At 46.1% G+C, this 20072-nt stretch overlaps 1 protein-coding gene across 2 annotated transcripts; it reads right to left on the reverse strand.

Annotated features, from left to right (window-relative positions):
* Positions 1-1086: 1086 nt before the first annotated feature.
* Positions 1087-18394, reverse strand: Erich5 (glutamate rich 5). Of its 2 annotated transcripts, none has more exons than XM_075963633.1 (4): positions 18025-18394; positions 3117-4190; positions 1480-1641; positions 1087-1282 (listed from the first exon to the last, which is right to left on the reverse strand). In XM_075963633.1, the coding sequence occupies exons 1-3, from the start codon at positions 18083-18085 to the stop codon at positions 1493-1495; spliced, it is 1284 nt and encodes a 427-aa protein (XP_075819748.1). In that variant the 5' UTR covers positions 18086-18394; the 3' UTR covers positions 1087-1282; positions 1480-1492. The 2 variants fall into 2 exon arrangements, with proteins under 2 accessions (XP_075819748.1, XP_075819749.1); XM_075963634.1 differs by having other exon boundaries at positions 1087-1274; positions 1472-1641.
* Between the last annotated feature and the right edge of the window lie 1678 nt (positions 18395-20072).

Here is a 20072-nt window from a genome sequence, read left to right on the forward strand (position 1 = left end):
TACTCCATGTGTGTCTAGAGAGTCCCTACATAGAAACTTATTTTTAGACCCCCTTCACCTCAATTGATTAACAACCTCTGATATTCAGGAAACTTAAAACTGATCCATAAAATAATTACTAGTTGAAGTAACTCCTTGGTCGTCCTCCGACTGAGCTGCTGGGGTGAGGTGGCAGTTGGAAAGGTCACCCGGGGCCCAAGATATCTCTAGTGAGAGCTGGAACCCAATTGTCTTTCTAGAAATACCCTGTGCTTGGAGTCTCTAAAAGCACAAATGTACACCCAGCTACAGTTATTGGACCAAGTCATCCGACATTCTCTGACCCTTTAAGTGTGGAGAAGGCACTTCCCTTTAAAAAGTGCCTCTTTTGGTTTTGTTTATTTGTTTTTTTTGTTTGTTTGGTTTGTTTTTCGAGACAGGGCTTGTAATAAAACATCTGTTCACAGCAGATGGGTGCTTTCGACTGCTTGGAAAGCTATAAGCCACATTGAGCTCTTACTATATAATATAAAGTCCAAATGGAAAAGAATACCATAGGTACAGACTGTGGTTGATCTATCAGCCACACACTTCCATCCAATGGTCCTCCCAAACAGTTAACACTTGCAGTCAAGCGTTTTCAAGGTCTGGCCTGGGTATTTCCTAGATTTGAGGCTAGCGAAATAATGGATAGCCACTGTAGAGAGCATTTATTCACCGTTTCCTTCCCCGTTAGGTACAGACTATAATAAAGTTATCTGTTCTTAAGATTTATTCTTATTTGTATGAGTGTTGCGTGTGTGTGATACATGTATGCCTGGTGCCTGTCATTTTCCATGGCACATGGAAAATGTGGAGCCTTTCATTGTGAAAAATGCCAAACCATGCAGGAGAACGCCAGCAGCTCTAATTTCTATCACAAGCCAGAAATATCCTGTGTCCTGGGGGTATTCACTCTTATCCCATCATTATTATAACTACGTAACTCTGCTATCATGAGTTCCTTAAATTCTACTAATTTCTCTCTAGCTCCCCTACATCTCAAACTTCCCTTTTAGGGTCTCATTTTATCCTGAATGGACCACAAGGAAGAAAATCACTTTCACATTCTGAAATGATCTCACAGTTTTTATTGGTAACGGCTATTGTCACTTTGAATGCATAATTATCCTAGTACCTAAAAAAAACTGTATAGCTTAGCAGTCTTATGGCAAAACACAATCAAAAACAACATTATTTTCCTGGTTTCTACAGTCAGTGTACAGCCACAGAAAGGTGGCATCTGCTCCCATAGACTCAAATTTTCCTGCCCTTTTCTTTTTTTTATATATTTATTTATTTGTTTATTACGTATACAGTATTCTTTCTGCAGTCCAGAAGAGGGCACCAAGCCTCATTACAGATGGTTGTGAGCCACCATGTGGTTGCTGGGAATTGAACTCAGGACCTTTGGAAGAGCAGGCAATGCTCTTAATCACTGAGCCATCTCTACAGCCTCCATTCCTGCCCTTTTCTATAACAAGCTGTGTACAGTAGCCCTTCCGTCGCTGTCCCCTGTGGTCCCCAGGTCCGCAGCTTCTCCTGTTTCTTGTTCTTTGACTTTAGCTTCTTCACTTCCTTTCTCGTGTTTCATCTCTGCTTCCATCTTTTCTCCAGTCTCACCTAGAAAAAGCAGCGAAAGGAGACACTAATAGTCGCTTGCTTAGCAGTGTGTCCTGGCTAGTTTTATGTCCCCTCGAGATAAGCTAGAGTCATCTGAAAGGAGGGAGCCTCAAACGAAAAATGCCCCTATAAGATCCGTCCATAAGGCATCTTCTTAACTCATGATTGACGAGGGAGAGGCCAACCCGTTGTGGGTGGTGCCATCCCTGGGCTGCTGGTCCTCGGTTCTATAAGAAATTAGACTGAGCAAGCCATGGGGAGCGAGCCCGTAAGCAGCTCCCCTCTATGGCCTCTGCATCAGCTCCTGCACCAGGTTCCAGTCTGAATTCCTTCAGTGATGGACAACAATGCCAAACAAACCCTTTCCTCCCCGACTTGCTTGTGGTCATGGTGCCTTATCACAGCCATAGTAACCCGACTAAGACCCACGGAAAATACAGTAGGTTTCTTTTTTTTTTTTTTTTTTTGATTTTTGAGACAGGGTTTCTCTGAAGTTTTTGGTGCCTGTCCTGGAACTAGCTCTTGTAGACCAGGCTGGCCTCGAACTCACAGAGATCAGCCTGCCTCTGCCTCCCGAGTGCTGGGATTAAAGGCGTGCGCCACCACCGCCCGGCAACAGTAGGTTTCTTCCATGCTATCTGCCAGCATTTCCCCTCATTCCCCAGAGCCTCTGAGGACACACTGTCACGCCACTGAATATCCCTGGGTCTTGGCCTGCTTATAAAGCCAGGACGAAAATTTCCCCAGGAAACGTTTTGTTCGGGGATAAAACATTGCTCGGTGGATAAAATGTATGTTCCTGCTACACAAGTGTGAAGACGTGAGTTCAAATCCTCAGTGCCTATGTCAGAAGCTGAGTACAAAAGAGCTCATTTGCAATGCAGTGAAGACAGGCAGATGCGTAGAGCTCGTGAGCCAGAGTCATCACTTAGAGCTAACTAAATCAATGAGCTACAGATGAGAGATTCTGCCTCCAACAGAAGGTGGAGGGAGGGAGAACAGCTGAGGAAGACCCTGCTACCCACCGCTGGCCTGCACATGTATGGACATTGACATGGACATCCAGGCTGAGATAATAATTATAAAATAAATGTTTAAAATTTTGACATAGCCTATGCTTTAGAAATGATTTGCTAGGGGCGAGGGAGTGATGGCGCACACCTTTAATCCCAACACTCCAGAGGCAGAGGCGGGTGGATCTTTGTGAGTTCAAGGCCAGCCTGGTCTACAAGAGGTAGTTCCAGGACAGCTAGGACTGTTACACAGAGAAACCCTGTCTTGAAAAACCAAAAAAAGAAAAAAAAAAGAAACGATTTGCTGGAAGCTGAACTGAGCCTTGAGAGAATGTGTTTCCCAAATATGGAAGTCTTTTGTATTTGGGTGACATGAACCTCGACCACCTATGACTCCAGAGCTGGCCTCCATCCCCTTGGAGCCTGTTCAAGCAGTCAGGCCCTGGGCTCCCCTCCCTTTACCTTCAATGTGTTGCTCCTCTTTATCGGTATGAATTTCTCTAGCCACGTCCACGTTTGTTGCCGTCTCTGCAGCTCCTGCCAGCTCCTCCCTGCTTCCAGCGCTTGCTTCGGGGTGAGATCCCTGGGTGTTTCTGGCCCCATCAGGAGTTTCACAGAGTGACTCATTCACTACAGGAGTTTGCACAAGCTGGCTTCCGTCAGGCACTTGTGGTGTTTCACTCTCTTTGAGAATTCTTTCCAGAAGTTGGGGCTGCTCATCTTTGCATGGTGCTTCCTGAGGTTGCTGCTTCTCACTGCTTTCTGCAGACTGACCCCCTTCTGCTACTTCGGGAGAGTTGTTCTCTTTGGGAATTGCTTCCAGAAGCTGAAACTGTTTGTCCTTCGAGGTCATTTGAAGTTCCTTTTGTTCAGCTTTTCCCACAAACTGATTTCCTTCTGACATTTCTGGAGAATTGTTCTCCTTGGGAATTGCTTCTACAGTCTGGGGCTGCGCGTCCTTTCCTGTTGCTTCTTCAGGTGGCAGTTCCATAGCCGTTTCCAGAGGAAGAGCGCTCTCTGCCGCCATTTCTAGAAGTTTCTTCCCTCCGGCAGCCTGTGGAATCTCAGAGTCCTCCACTGCTCCGGGGGAGTCCCTCTCTGCTGGTGTGCTCAGAGGCTGGCTCCCGGCTTCTGTTCCTAGAGGCTCAGTCTCAGCGTTTCCTTTCAGAGACTGGGCCTCTGTCCTTGTTTCTACATCTTTCTTCTTTTCCTCTGCCCCCAACGTTTCATTGTTGTCTCCTGGCTGAAGTAGATCAGATTCTGCCCCTTGCACTGGAGGCTCGGTCTCCTTTGTGGGTCCTGACGGGTCTGCGGCATCCTTTCCAGAGGCCTCATTATTTGCCTGGGATGGTTGGTGGCAGGATTTAACACCATTGGCCGTAGGCACCACGGAAGCCTTGGGCCTCTCTAACGGGACCTGGCCAGGCTTTTGTGCGCTGCTGTAGAAGGCAGCTTCTCTCCCTGGCATGCACGGCATGGGTTGGGCCACGCAGAACTTGCTTTGTTCTCCAGTGGATGAATTCTCATTTGAAGGTACTTTTTTTGAGTATTTAGTTGTAAAAATAAGTAGAACAGAGAGAACAGAGTTATTATTTAGCTAAATTGAGAAAGTTTATTGACATCAAGCGGATTTAGTTGTTCAATCAAACCACGACCCTCACTCCAAATCAAAGGCCTTTAAAATCGTCAACCTAAACACCTCACCTTAATCATTAGCGTCCTCTGAACCAGCTTTCTCCTGAGCATCCCATTAAGGCTTCCGTCCCATATTCTATTTTACCAAAACTACCTTGCTTCTCTTTTACTCACCCTTTCTCCTCTTTGGCTTCCCCTGTGTGGTCCTCGGGCTGTTAGAGTCAGAGTGGTGATGTGGGGTTCCCCTCTGTATGCTGTGAATACCATTGGTTAATAAAGAAACTGGTTTGGCCTGATACGGTAGATAGGCGGGGAAAACTAAGCTGAATGCTGGGAGAAAGGAGGTGGAGTCAGAGAGAAGCGTGTAGCCCCGCCAGAGACAGACACTGGAACTTTAGCCAGTAAGCCACAGCCAAGTGGTGATACACAGATTAATGGAGATGGGTTAAATTAAGATGTAAGAGTTAGCAAATAAGAAGCTAGAGCTAATGGGCCAAGCAGTGACTTAATTAATATAGTTTCTGTGTGGTTATTTCGGGGCTGAGCAGTCGGGAATGAAATAAGCGGCCTCTTTACAACAGAGTGGGCCTCTGAAAAGGAAAGGCTGTACAACAGAGAAACTCCACAGGTGAAGACTAGCACCCTGAGTGTAGAGACATCTAAACCTGAGTTTTGTGTCATGTTAGGGGGACGGGGAACATTGGGGAGCACGTGGTTCACTTAGAGCTGCTCCAGCTCCTCCTGCATCTGCACAGCCTTGGGGGCAGAGCCTTGGGGACACAGCTCTCAGACCTGACATGTGATGTGGGCACAGCTTTCAAGGGTGACATGTGACGTGAACACAGCCTTGGGGGACAGAGATCTCAGGGCTGGCATGTGACATGGCAGTGGGTGCAACCTCCATCTCAGATCCTGTGAGGCATCCCAGCACACTAAGTGAGAGTGCTTGGGATAGTTTAGAGCAAACAACTGGGCAACATGTTTGTACTCCTACTAGGTGACCTAGTACCCCTACTACTACTGGAGAGCCTTTAGAAAGCAATGCAGGGGATCACCCAAACACTCTTTGTAACAGCAGAAGCTGGAAAGCAATTTAAAACGTCTAAGAATATATTCCACTGGGTGAGATACTGCTCCACGAGAGAATATGGATGTGAAGACCGTGTGACAGAGCCCGTAAGTGCAAACAAAAGATCAGCGTGCACACTGGGTTGATCCAACAAGGGGGAGCAAACAGTGGATGTCAGAACAAGGTCTGCTGTGTAGCGGACGGCTCACAAAGTCAGGTTTCGGTGTTACAGGTGATCACAACTAAGCTAAAAGGAAGGAAAGGATGGAAGAAGAGAAGGAAGAGAAGACAAACCAATCATAAAGGGAGGGGAGCTGGAAGAAAGTGACCCCTAGCATCACAGTGGGTCTGGGATTATAAGGGTACCCACCACACCCCACCGGAAGAATGTTTTTCTTTAGGTACCTTAGGATATTTTGACTTGGGGCATTTCAGTTAACTTCTACTGTGGAAGGACAGGACCTTGCAGCTCATTTTTCTAACCTAACTTCCACCATCATCCCACCCTGTCCCATTACACATTTGTATCTCCTTTCAGGTCAGTGACTGTGCACTAAGAATCCATTAAATCATGACTCTCTCATAATTTAGAGAACACAAAATGAGAGCCATGTTTTCAATCTGACTTCAACATACACTCTAATGAGCATGGTTTCTAACAAAAAGAAAATTTTCAATCAAACACATAAGTGATACTTAAAGGCAAAATCTGAACAACCATGAGAAGCACAGACTCCGCCCTCAGGTATCCGAGAGTCCTGTGAAACTCGGCAACAGTCACTAAACACAGAGGAAAGAGATCTGGCAAGCTCCGAACCATATGAAACAGCTTCTTGAGAGTGCCCAAGAATGCCAAGGAGGTCTGGAGGCTTCAGGGCAGAAGAGCTGAAGGCCGAACTGGAGTGAGGTCATGGAGGCGTCTGTAGGTGGCGCCCATGAGCTTAGAGTGACGCTTGAAGAACAAGAATTGTGACCAGGGCTTATTAAAGAGTTGACTGAGTATGGGAAGTGGCAGATAGCTCAGAAGTATTGCCTGGGTTCAGAGTACACAAGACCCTGGGTTCGGTTCTCAGCATCCAAGTTAACACACACACACACAAGTGATAGAGCACAGCCGTTTCTCTCTTATTTTACCAGGAGAAAATAGTTGTTTATAGAGAGATGCGTACATAAATATTCACCACTGCAGCTGTTTGTGATAACTAGAAACTGTAAACTAATTTTCATCAGGAGGTGAATATTGAGGTATATCCACACAGTGGAATGCCTACCTAGCACAGTGGCTCACACTCGGGATCCCAGCACGGGGTGTGTGTGTGTGTGTGTGTGTGCGCGCGCGCGCTCACACTCACGATCCCAGCACCCGGGGGTGGGGGAGGGGCTCACACTCGGGATCCCAGCACCCGGGAGGTGGTGGCAGGAGGAACACAAATTTAAGGCCAGCCTGGTTTCCATAAGGAGTTCCAGGCCAGCCAGGGCTACACACTGGGACTCTACTCATTCAAACAAACAAAAATAGCAATGTGAGTGCAACAACCTGACAATTCATTAATTTTCAAACAACAAGGCTGCATAAATGAAAACAAAAGAGTAAATATTCTACGATCATGTTTGTTGTTTGTTTGTGACAGGGTTTCTCTGTATAGCCCTGACTGTCCTGGAACTCACTCTGTAAACCAGGCTGGCCTTGAACTCACAGAGGGCCACCTGCTTCTGCCTCCCGAGTGCTGGAATTAAAGATATGCACCACCACCGCCTAGCTGTATGATCATAGTTTTATAAACTAGAAAGTTAGTCCAACTTGCTCAACAGTGATCGAGTGCAGAGCAGTGTTCGAGGCCTGGGCCTGGGACAGGAGGGGAGAATTCCAAGAGGCACGAGGAAATGTTTGGAGAAACAGAAACAGTCACAATCAGGATTGTCGATTCCCATGGGTGCAAAGCTTTCTGAAACATCACAGTAAACATGTGCAGGTCATATCATCAACATAGCAAGACATTTCCCCCAATCTGCTAATTTTAACATAAAACAGTGTTAAAAAAAAAACTGTGGCCATGGCAGTGGGCAGATCAAAACCTCCTTCTTGCTAGGGTCTTAGTTCAGTGCTCTAGGACCCCCGGTAGGAGAGATAGAGCTGGGTGCAATGGTGGTAAGAGGGAGAGTCTTGGGTACCACTGGTTAATCGTGTGGATCCTGGAGACAGAAAATACAGGTGAGGGTTTGGGGAGGGAGGGAGGGAGAGAGAGAGAGAGAGAGAGAGAGAGAGAGAGAGAGAGAGAGAGAGAGAGAGAGAGAAACCTGCATGGTTTTGTCAGAGGCATGCGGTAGAGGCAGGCATAGGTTGTGCATAGAGAGGCAAAGTCTGGGAGGCAGCCAGACCTTGACCAGAAATGCTTGTTGCCTGTGTCTGGAAAAGGGCAGTTTTGACATAAGGCAAAAAAACGGGTAGGTGTAGGTGTGTGTGTATGTGCGCGCGGGGGGGAGGGGGCAGAGGCAGACACAGAGGCAGAGAGATTGTATATCTCTCCACCTTGCTCTACAGACAGAGCGTGACTCTTACAGGAAGGAGCTGAGATGAAAAAGAAAAACTCAGCAACAGTTTTCTGAGTGGCCAGGTAGAGGCTGTCTGTGTTAAGGGCTCATACGACCAAACTGAGAGGGGTCTCTCTTCATCTCCCTACCCCACCTCGTTCATCACGCATGAAACTTTCAAAACACCAGCAAGAAGGCAGCACAATGACAGCGGCTTCCCGGAACCACAGGGAAATCCATCGCCCCAAAGCAGCTCCCTTCGCTCCCACAACTGTCCTGGTAGGAACTGCCTTCAGGGTTAACACAAAAGTGCGTTACTGTATTAATCACAGATGTTTGCCCAGGGTCATATCCTAATGAAATAGCTACTCTAGCGATCAGTACTGCCGGTGAAACGAAGCAAGCCATGTTCACCTCCTTGTGCCTGCTGGGTGCCTTTCCAAGGTGTCCCCTTTCCAAAGCAGAAGGCTGAGAGGTTTAGGTGTTAACACACCCAAAACACAGGCTCAGGTTTTTATACAAAGTTTTGTCTTGGTTTTTGTTTGGATTTTTGAGATAGGGTTTCTTGTGTAGTCCTGGTTCTGTAGACTAGGATGGCATTGAACTCAGAGATCCACCTTTGGGATTAAAGGCATGCACCACCACCACCCGGCTTATACAGAATTTTTTTTTTTTTTTTGGTTTTTCGAGACAGGGATTATACAGAATTTTTAACAGCAAACACATTTCAAAAGAAGTTAACTATGGCCGGGCGGTGGTGGCGCACGCCTTTAATCCCAGCACTTGGGAGGCAGAGGCAGGCGGATCTCGAGACCAGCCTGGTCTACAAGAGCTAGTTCCAGGACAGGCTCCAAAGCCACAGAGAAACCCTGTCTCGAAAAACCAAAAAAAAAAAAAAAAAAAAAAAGAAGTTAACTATGTAAGACTAGAGTCAATTTGCTAAAAAGGGTTAACACAAGCACCTGATACTCCATAGTAGAAGGTGAGGGTTAAGTAATCTAGACAACATCTGAATTAAATCGGCATATATCTCCTAAGAACCTAGAGAGCTTAATATATGGTTGGTTTTTTTTTTTTTTTTTTTTTTGGTTTTTCGAGACAGGGTTTCTCTGTAGCTTTGGTGCCTGTCCCGGAACTAGCTCTTGTAGACCAGGCTGGCCTTGAACTCCCAGAGATCCGCTTGCCTCTGCCTCCCGAGTGCTGGGATTAAAGGCGTGCGCCACCACCGCCCGGTGGTTGTTATTTTTTATTAGCTGTTACTTGACAATCATAAGAGGGTTACATACACAGGCCCCCAAACACTGTGAGTTTTCAATGCTGATCTACAAAAGCGAATCATTCTCACAGTGGGCTGTCAGAGGCAGCTCTGGGCTGGACACGGGAATTGTAGCAGGTCACAGAAAGGACTCTCCCCCTACCTTAGTACTGATCCTCTGTAAGAAAATTCAAACAATACCTACTTCCTCATTAACTACAACTCGGTACTCCTACAGTTCCTCACAGCCAAGCATCCCCATGGACTCCTCACATGAACCCCCTCCTAAAGCAGACAAGGTGGAACACACCCTGTAGCACCCCAACTTGCAGGCAGTGAGATGCTCTTACTTTGATCCACAGACAGGAGCCAGCCTGTTGCCAGTCTATATAGTTACATAATGAGTGCTGAGGACAGATGCGCTGATTCCACCCAGAACTGTTTAAGGATACGTCTGCTCCGTTTCATCAATGCCTACCCTGCTCTGGGCCTAATCCTTTGATGCCCATTATCTCTGACCCTGTTATAAACTGACAAATTTGCTGTGACAGCTAAGCCGGCAGACCTTTGTGGTAAGCACCCATGGTGATAGGCACACAAAGAACCTAAATGCCAGGCCGCATTACTGGAAGGACTGGAACCAGAGCTAACATACCTGAAATCCACATTATGGTGGAAGCTTTTTCAATCAGTTCATTGCCCTGATGGGAAGTGAAAAGTCTCTACCCAGCAAAGAAAAATACCCGGGTCAGTACTTCCTGTGCTGTGCCATGCAGCATCCCGAGCATCCCGAGGGCCTCCCGGGAGTGCTCCTGGCGCATTCTGTGCGGCTGCTGTGGAGGCGCTAGGTTCTTAGACCTTTTACCTTAATTCTTCTGTTGAGAAGTCCTTCCTCTTCAGATCACAGCAAGCACAGTCACTGAAATTTACTACTAGGCGACTTGGGGAGTTAGTGTGCAACAGCATGAGCCCCCACAGAGTGCACCAGCATCCTCGGGTTCTTTCCTTGCTTCCTTCCCAGTCCTAGTCTACAGCCAAGAGCATCAGGGAGCTATTCTGGACGGTCTTACCCACCGCCCTTCACAGTGTATGGATGCATCGTCCTGCTACTGTTACGCCAGTTCCAAACCCAGCGTGTGATTCTATCTATCTACCAGTACGTATTAATAGGGTCCTCACTTTGAGCAGAGAGGAACTTAAAAGAATATTTCATGCAATTGAACTAAAACTAACCAAAAACACCTCTAGAGGTGAAATTTAAAAATCAATGATTTTTTTAAAATATTTATTTATTATGTATATAATATTCTGTCTGTGTGTATATCTGCAGGCCAGAAGAGGGCACCAGACCCCATTGCAGATGGTTGTGAGTCACCATGTGGTTGCTGGGAATTGAACTCAGGACCTTTGGAAGAGCAGGCAATGCTCTTAACCTCTCAGCCATCTCTCCAGCCCTTCGATGTTTTTTAACTACCTGAATTTTTATTAAAATTCTTTTTGGCCATCAAAGCAAATGAAATAATTTTTATTTTGTTTTTCCTTTTCAAGACAAGATTTCTCTGTGTAACAACTCTGACTGATGTGGAACTTGCTCTGTAGACAAGGCTGACCTCAGACTCACAGAGATCTGCCAGCCTCTGCCTCCCAAGTACTGGGGTTGAAGGTGTGCACCACCACCACCCAGCTAATGCAAAGAAATTTAAAGGCAAACTTAATGTAGAGATTTAAGTACAAGCTTTCTCATCTTGCTGTCCTGAGAAAGCAGCCGCAGACTGCATCTGACTGGCAGTCCAGTTTGCCATCCCTGTCGTGGGCAGTAGCTAAGCTCTGTCCAGACACACTGTATCTATTAGCTCTTTGATTCCTCAGAACAACTCTAAGAAACAGGCATCACTGTTAACCCAACTCTACAGATGAGGCAAAGAAGTGGGAGTAACACAATCAATAAATAAATTTGAGCCCAGAGAGTCCATCTATAAACTCATGTTCTTTCTTTCTTTTCATTTTTGAAACAGGGACTATTATTCTTTTGCTATATCTTCCTTGTGTTGAAATTACAACTATGTGCCACCACAGCTAGCAGGACCTACATTTTGTTTTTGTTTTTTGTTTTGTTTTGTTTTGAGACAGGGTCTTTCTATGCAGCCCCAGATGGCCTGAAACTCAGGCTGGCCTTGAACGCAGAGATCCACCTGCCTCTACCTTCCAAGTACTAGAATTAAAGGTGTGCGTCACTACATAGGCCCTGCTTACCCACATTCTTTTTAATATTCATCGTTTATTTTTAAGTATTTATTTTTATAATTTTTGATGTGTGTGTGTGTGTACATGATTGTAAAGCCTTTAGAGACCAGAAGCCACTGGGTCCCTGAAACTGAAATCACACTAGTGGGCCACTATATGTATTCTGGGAATTGAATTTGAGTCCTCTGGAAGAACAGCCAACGCTCTTAAATGCTGAGCCATCTCTCCAGCCTCTAGTTTAGAAATTATCTATCTATAATATGTGTGGTGGGGGTGAGCCTAGCATACATGAGTGCACAGCCTAAGGAGGCTGGGAAGGTGTCAGACCGTACATCTGACAGGTGTAAGCCTCCCCACGAAGGTTCTGGGGACTGAGTATAGACCCTCTGCAAGAGCAGTGCACGCTTTTAACCTCTGAGCTACCTCTCCAGTCCCCAAAACCTGCACTGTCAATCAATGTGTGTTGTTTCTCATCGTGTTGGAACATATACACAAATACGTGCGCTCCATACACACAAAGTCCACAGTAACCAAAGCTTCCAATAATACCATCTATTCTAGGGCAAGAAAAATAAAAGGAATTAACTGAGAGAAACTATGTGTTTTTTTAAAATCAGAGAAATGGGAAAATATAAAAGGACAAGAAAATCGGCATATAGACAAAAAAGGGAAAAAGTCATTGCCATTATCAATGATAGCAGAGAAAGAAATAATCAAAGAGAATGCCTTCAGGAGGACACAGTAGCACTGGTCTTCATTGGTTAGGGTAGCAGAGAATACACTGGTAGCTATGAAGGAGCCATAGCTGCACACACCAGTGCTGACCTCCTTGATGTACATAGAATAGGACAAAGGAAGGAAGCTGCTCCCTGGGGGTTGGGCCCTTGACACCCTGCCTGGCTGTTTCCTGAGGACTGAAGAATCCCTACCACACCGTCAGCCATTCCTTTCCGCAGGCTGAGAAACAGAGACAACATGGACAGCACCTGGTAACGCACGCCAGCATCACCTGGCAAATTTCGCCGACCTTTGCAACACTTAATGTCTAGGGCCACTTTCTTCACATCTTCATTTTTAGAGGGCAGAGGTTGGACACCCTTGGACTCATACCTAAGAATGCAATACTCCCCTAAAATACACTCATAACTTTAAGGAAGTTCCCAAGGAGAGGGTCAAAGAAGGTAATTAATTACCAAACCTTCTGCAGTCACTGAGGACCTGGGAGACTTTTACACTCATTACACGCATGTGTCAATACCACATTCTAGTACTTCGATTAAAAAATATCATGACCCCGTCCTATCAACACTGACACTCACCAGATCTCACCCATGTGGAGCTGATGCTTTAAAATACATATTGATCTGGGCCCTCTGGAAGAACAGCCGACGCTCTTAATTGCTGATCCATCTCTCCAGCCTTGATAAAGCTTTGAGTGAGCCTCCCAGGGGTTGGGATGTTGTGAGGCTGTGCGTGAGCCTGGATGGGCCAGCCTTGCAGAAGCTTGGCTTCATGTTGTGCTTTACTTCAAGTTTGTTTTACTGCTTTTCTTTCCTACAAGCCAGAGAGATTGCCACACGCCCAGCAGTCCCCCAGCCTAGTGTGGCCTGAGCTACTTTTCATTTTCTTTCTGTTGTTGCCTGGATCCCCATTCTTCTGCTTTTCTGAGTTCTCTTATCTCCACGAATGCCTGGCAATCCATCTATTCACCGTTTGCTCTCCATAGTTATTGGCTCCACTTTTCCTACAGGTAAGGTCATGATATGGTTAGATCCAAGGTTCTGCAGGGCTGAGGCCAGACTGCAAGTGAACTGGTGCCTGTGGGTGAAGTAGGAGCTTTGGGCCACACGAGGGCAGCTGCTCACCCCTACACAGCTTCCATTTTCCAGCTGTAATTGGGACTAACGACTGCTTTAAGGCCTCTGAGAGCGCTACAGTAGGGCACAAAATGAAGCTGGAATCAAACAGTTGCCCCCTTTCCCTCATCCTTGCCTTCTCTCCTTATGTTCTGAGGTGGCCATCTAAATGTCTAAACGCTTTCAGTTGTGAAAGATTTAATGTTAAGGCTATCAACTTATGCTACTGTCATGGAGGCATTTGGACAGTTTTCTATTAAAGGTATAAACGTACACCCCCTTTACCCAGCAACACCACTTCTGAGAATGGTCTGTAGATATGCTTGTCCGTAATCAAAGTGATGTCTGCACAAAGGAATTCACCAGAGCTTGTTCACAACAGGAAAGGCTGGAGACAGATCAGATGTCTCTCGGTAGGGGACTGGTCAAATAAGTCACACGACCGATTATTTTGCAGGTATAGAAGGGAGAACAATGCCTCCATGGTGTTGGGCTAGATAAAGAAACATTGAGCACACTATGTTTTTACAAACAGACAGGGAAAAAATATTTGCAATGCCTTTTAAAAAATATCTCTTAGCCGAGGGTGATGGTATACATTTAGAATCCCAGAAACCAGGATGTTGAGGCAGGGGCATCACCGGCCTGACCTATATAGTGTGATCTTGTCTCACAATACCAAAAATGATGGCCTGAATGGTTTTCTCCAGATGAGGTCCTAGAGCAAAAGAAGTGGATAGAAGCCCTCATCCCCAACCCAGGAGAAATCTCCAATGGATAACCATTAGCAAATGAAAATTTGGTTTTCTCCAAGGGAGACTTACTGAAGAAGCAAACCACTCTTAGGGGTAGGCCACATATACCAGCAGTATATGACCAACAGAAAATGAACTCAACGGCATCTTTGGAGATTCCTTATCTCATAATGTCCTGTCAGGCCTTTTTTTTTTTACTTTGTCTTATATTTTTATTTATATTTTTCTTCTCTTTTTTAACCTTACAGACTCTTTGCATAGGTTTTATGACTTCCAGCTTAGAGGGTTTTTTTTAATTATTTATTATGTGTACAACGTTCTGCTTCCATGTATGCCCACATACCAGAAGAGGGCACCAGATCTCATTACAGATGGTTGTGAGCCATCATGTGGTTGCTGGGAATTGAACTCAGTCAGTGCTCTTAACCTCTGAGCCATCTCTCCAGCCCCCAGCTTAGAGTTTTTATGGTATCCCTTAGTGTGCAAACACTTGTGTGTCTCTGCATCTATATGTGCTTCTTATGCCTTTTCTCAGGTTCTTTTTCTTCTGTTTGCTGTGTGTGTTTTTTAAATCTTATTACATTATATTTTATTTTATTATTATTCCCTAGAGTCCTGCTTATTGTCTAAAGACAGATGAAAATGATGAATCCAGACTGGGGTGAGGTGGGGAGGAGTAAAGGGAGGGGAACCATAATCAGGATGTAATGTGTGAGGGAAAAAAAAATCTATTTTCAATAAAAGAAAAAATACCAAAAGTGAAAAACAAAAAGAAAACTCAAGGGAAAAATATAATAAAACAAGCAAACAAACCAAAATCCTGCCTGTGTAGGGACAGCACATCTGTAATTCAGCATGTAGGGACCCGAGGCAGGAGGTGAGCCATGGGATGGAAGGGAGCTTAGGATGGAGGGGAGCCCAGGCAGGAGGGGAGCCAGAGGATGGAGGGGAGCCATAGGATGGAGGGGAGCCCAGGCAGGAGGGGAGCCATAGGATGGAAGGGAGCTCAGGCAGGAGGGGAGCCATGGGATGGAGGGGAGCTCAGGCAGGAGGGGAGCCAGAGGATGGAGGGGAGCCCAGGCAGGAGGGGAGCCAGAGGATGGAGGGGAGCCCAGGCAGGAGGGGAGCCAGAGGATGGAGGGGAGCCCAGGCAGGAGGGGAGCCAGAGGATGGAGGGGAGCTCAGGCAGGAGGGAAGCCATAGGATGGAGGGCACCGTGGTCTATGCGGTGAACTCAAGGCCAGCCTGAGCGACAGAATGAGAGTTTAAAACAAAATAAAGCACACCACCACCAACAGAAACACCCAAACTAAAAAATGTTGGCGACTAAAGAGTCAGTGCTAAGGGGAGGGCGATACTCTCCATACACGCCTTCTTCAAAAATCTTCACATTCTGAGCAACACATCCTTATTCCCTGTATTTTATCTAAAGTGGTCATGGAACACCTAGGTCCATGCCAAAGACATTCTGAGCATTCAAAACTCAATCCAAAGACTTTTAACACCTGGAAAAAAATCCCATTCATATAATATCTGTATGGAAGAAAAACACTCTACAAACTAATGTTAATTTTAGTAATGCTCTCCAACTACAAGGTAACAGTGATAGAACAGGCAGATCTCTTGAGTTTCTGATCAGCTAGGGCTGTACAGAGAGACCTTGTATCAGAAAAAAAAAAGGCATCCCCAAATAATACAGCTTTGGTGATCTGATTTGAGTATTTTCAAATGGAACCTGACTGCAATTACATAACGTTTCCCATAATAGTTCAGAACAGAGAGAAGGAGGTGAGAGTTTGGTAGTCTTTCATACTCTCCTGCTATTCTAGACTAACTGCCGTTCCCTTTGTAATCCTGCACTTTTGCCAGCTGGGACGGTTCTCCAGACTGAAGCTTCCTCTTCGACTAAATTTTTCACTAAGAGCCTATTACAGACTAAACATTGTTAGGCACAGGAGCATGCGGCTAGTGAATGCATCTGACGGGTATTTAATAAACTTGGACTGTCTTTACCTAAAAGCACAATACACCAGCTTGGGTTGTATCTAGGATTTAAAGAAATTTTAAGCTGTAGAGAGAGGAATGAATTATTTATAAGGCCTCCAAGATCACAAGGTTGAAACGCTGAAAACACAATAGTATTCAATTACAAGTGCATTGTCCCATGGAGGCTCAGAGGCAATGCACCTGTTGGTCGATTCAGTATATGTTTCGAGGAATTTATGCCAGATAGTTAACCAATTTTATACACACTTCAACTTGCTGGCAAGTGTTTAATATTTCTTTTCATGAAAACTTACAACAAAAGAAAGCAAGGGTAAAAAACAAGAATTTAACTCATATGGATTGTTAATACAATGATCAAATGTTTTCTGAACGAGAGAAGTAAAGCTCCCATTCTATTGATTAGATACATTTGTCAGTCCTTGAGTTACATAATTACATATCTGGTGTGTGTGTGTGTGTGCTGGGCATTTTGCCCAAGGCCTTGGGCATGCCCACAGGCTTTTCCACTGAGCTACACCCACTCTAACAAAGTGCTCTACTTTTTAACCCAAGATACCGCGGAGAGTGGATGAGAGAAGCTGTGGGGACTGGAGAGATGGCTCAGCGGTTAAGAGCATTGCCTGCTCTTCCAAAGGTCCTGAGTTCAATTCCCAGCAACCACATGGTGGCTCACAGCCATCTGTAATGGGGTCTGGTGCCCTCTTCTAGCCTGCAGGCATAAACAGAGACAGAACATTGTATACATAATAAGTAAATTTTAAAAAAAAAGGAAAGAGAAGCTGTGATGATATTATCTCGTGAACGCATCAGTGTTTCTTATGTTTCGCATGTGGATACCAGTAAGGAATTACCATGGAGCAAGTGCAAAAATCCATCTGGTTTTATAAAATGAGGCACGAACATGAAGACAATTTCTGAGTGCACTGGCCTCGAAGGAGCCTGTTGAGCTATGAGCGTTTCCGAGCTCTTTTAGGGAAAAGAGTCAGGAGGCACGTGCACTAGGAATAGACTTTCCACGTCTTTATATTGCCGGTATTCAAGGGATTGAATCACTTGCACATACTGTTTTGTCTACTTCCTGGCTTTCTGCTTGTTTACAGAAGGCAGAAATCTCACCGGCCACACACCTAAATGCTAGCACGTTATAATTTAGGAAGTGGGCTGACTGTGAAATGCAGTCACTCTCGAGTCCATATACATCTGTTCTTTCTACAGTGTTTATCACTGCCAGAATGGACTTGACAACTTGTCTCCCGTGAATACGCTGTATTCTCACCTTCCCTGAGTTACCGGGGCAACTCCGGTATCTGTGGACAGTAAGCAGATGATTAAAATGTGCCGGCAGAATTTCTTTACAGCAATGAGCAATGACTACCTTCCGTCACACACACACATGCCTCAAGAAAGTGTGTGTGACCTTTTAAAACTTCTAGAGGAAGCCGGGTGGTGGTGGCGCACGTCTTTAATCCCAGCACTCTGGAGACAGAGGCAGGCCAATCTCTGTGAGTTCGAGTCCAGCCTAGTCTACACAGTGAGTTCCAGGACAGGCTCCAAAGCTACACAGAGAAACCCTGTTTCAAATAACCAAAACCAAACTAAACCAAACCAAACAAAAAACTCCAAAAACCTCTGGAGAAACTTAGTATATGGGGGGGGGGGAGCGAAAGTGTGTGTGTTCTCTGCATTTTTATCATCCGGTGATGCTGAACCGTCCACGTGAGAGAAAAATAGAATTCTCAACGGGGTATTTCTCTTCTGTATGGTGAAGAGAATGTCGCAGCTAGCTCAGTAATTTAGCGCAGAGAGGTAAGGCAATTCCCAACTCTGGGCACCCAGCGTCCTTCAGCAGACACACCCGGATGGACACACCAGTCTCAGCGCTCTCCTCCTCAGTGAAGGAGCTTGCCCCCTGGTGGCGAGGTTGAGCCAGGGCTGCACCCTCGGGGCAGCAGAACACAGAATTCCCCAGACGTAGTTCCCCGAGCCGGAGTGGGTCCGGTGTGGGGCCCTTGCTCACCTCCGCTGCGGAACCTGCTGCCTTCGCCCGCCTTGTTGAGGGCGCTGCTGGAGCAGCCCATTGCGCAAAAGGGTAGTCACCTGGCCCAGCCTCCCGCGAGTATCGGTCGTGAGGCTTGGATGCGATGCTCACTGCAAACCCAGCCGCTGAAGTTTCTCCCAACTGTGTGATCTTGCTGCCCAAGAGTTCAAGGCGCACGCGCGCAGCGGGGGCCCTGGGTACTGGGTGCGCACCTGGAGGGGCGAGGAGACAGGCAGATAGAAGCAGGGAGGGCGGAGTGCCAGACAGCTGGAGGACCAGCGGGCAAGAGTAGGGACAACTAAAACCAAGGAACCAGCTGGACAGGAGGCGGGGGTGCGGGGAAGTAAATGGGAAAAGACTCCTAGATAGGATGAGGGACAGAGCTAAGCACTGGGAGGGATGGCGTGAATAAACGTCCTAAATAGCCAGGGAGGGGAGGCGGCGGCTGTAGCCAGAGGCTATTGATTGGTAGACTAGATGTGCTATGACAGTCTTATCCTCTTACATAACTCCAACATAGTTACCACAAGGAAGTTCAACAACAGATTCTGAACTGTTAGACCTGCCGTCCACAGCCAGCCTCGGGCTCTTGATCCATCCAGAGCTACACCCATGGCGTTGGTACCGTGCTTCCTTTTGGTTGCTTCGATCTAGAGCGGTACCCATAATATTGCTTTGTCCTTTTAATTAATTAAGAGATTACTATTTTAATTTGTTTCTTATTTGAGACAGGGTCCCTACATAGTCCTGGCTGTCCTGAAACTCCCTATGTAGACCATGCTGGCCTAGAACTCATAGAGACCCACCTGCCTCTGACTCCTGAGTGCTGAGATTAAAGGTGTGCACTACCACGCCAAGGCATTAATTTTTATTTTTTACACGTCTGGGTGGTCTGTGTGCTACCTGTGTGCCTTGAGCCCATAGAGACCAGAAGAGGGCATCAGATCCTCTGGAACTGGAGTTAGAGGTTGTGAGCCTCTACGTGGGTGCTGGGAACCTAACCTGGGATGTCTGGAAGAGCAATTTACGCAAGTGCCCTTAAGTGCTGAGCCACTTTTCCAGCCTGGTCTACAAAAGCTAGTTCCAGGACAGGCTGCAAAGATACAGAGAACCCCCCACCCCCCAAAAAAGAACCCCCCCCAAAAATAAAAAATGACCGTAAGAAATATCAACTTTCTGGGTGGTGCACACCTTTAATCCCAGAGGCAGATGGATCTCTGTGAGTTCAAGACCTGCCTGGTCGAAATAAAGAGAAAGAGAGAAAGAAAGGAAGGAAGGAAGGAAAGAAAGAAAGAAAAACCAATTAACCCAAAGACCAAGTTCATAGATAGCAGTTTATTTTCCAAAAGTGTCCACTATAGCAAGCACACGGAGGAAGTATTCTTGCTTGGTTCTTTGTATCAAAGGGTATAAAAACCTTATGCTACCTTAGATAGAAAATGGCAAGATCAAACAAAATTAGAGAGGGAGAGCATTACTCTGGCTGGCTCGATTCAAGGATATGAGATGTAGTCTGTGAGGACAGACTCAGAAGAAACAGCCCTCACCTGAGCAGGAAGGGCTACGGGAGGAGTGCTTCTGCCTCTACTCTTGGTAGAAAGGGTGGGTAGGTGGATAGCTGCCCTTCTCTCCCCCCCCCCTCAGTGTTCTGAATGCTTGGACGAGGGCACATTGATCATTTGCCAAGTTTTCATCGTCCCCCTTCTTATCAACACATTTATCAGCATGGTTAACGTGCAGGTGGCTGGTAAGAATATGAAGGCTGAGTCACACAAAGCATCGAGGCGTGCCTTACTGCGAACATCAAGTGATTGTTAATGAATATAATCATTTTAACCGCAGGACAGCAAGGGTCGATGCACTGAGCCAACAACCAGCAGATGAACTTGCTAGAGCCGTTTGTGCTCTCACAAGGAATGCAGCCTGCCACTTCTAATTCTCATAGCAAGAAAGGAAAAACAAAACAAAACACGGAGCTGGATGCATGTAGGTGCCTGTGGTTTTCAACCTTGTTTTGTTTTCGGAAG

The sequence above is a fragment of the Microtus pennsylvanicus genome, chromosome 2 (genome assembly GCF_037038515.1).
Source record: "Microtus pennsylvanicus isolate mMicPen1 chromosome 2, mMicPen1.hap1, whole genome shotgun sequence".
In the NCBI taxonomy this organism is placed as follows: domain Eukaryota; kingdom Metazoa; phylum Chordata; class Mammalia; order Rodentia; family Cricetidae; genus Microtus; species Microtus pennsylvanicus.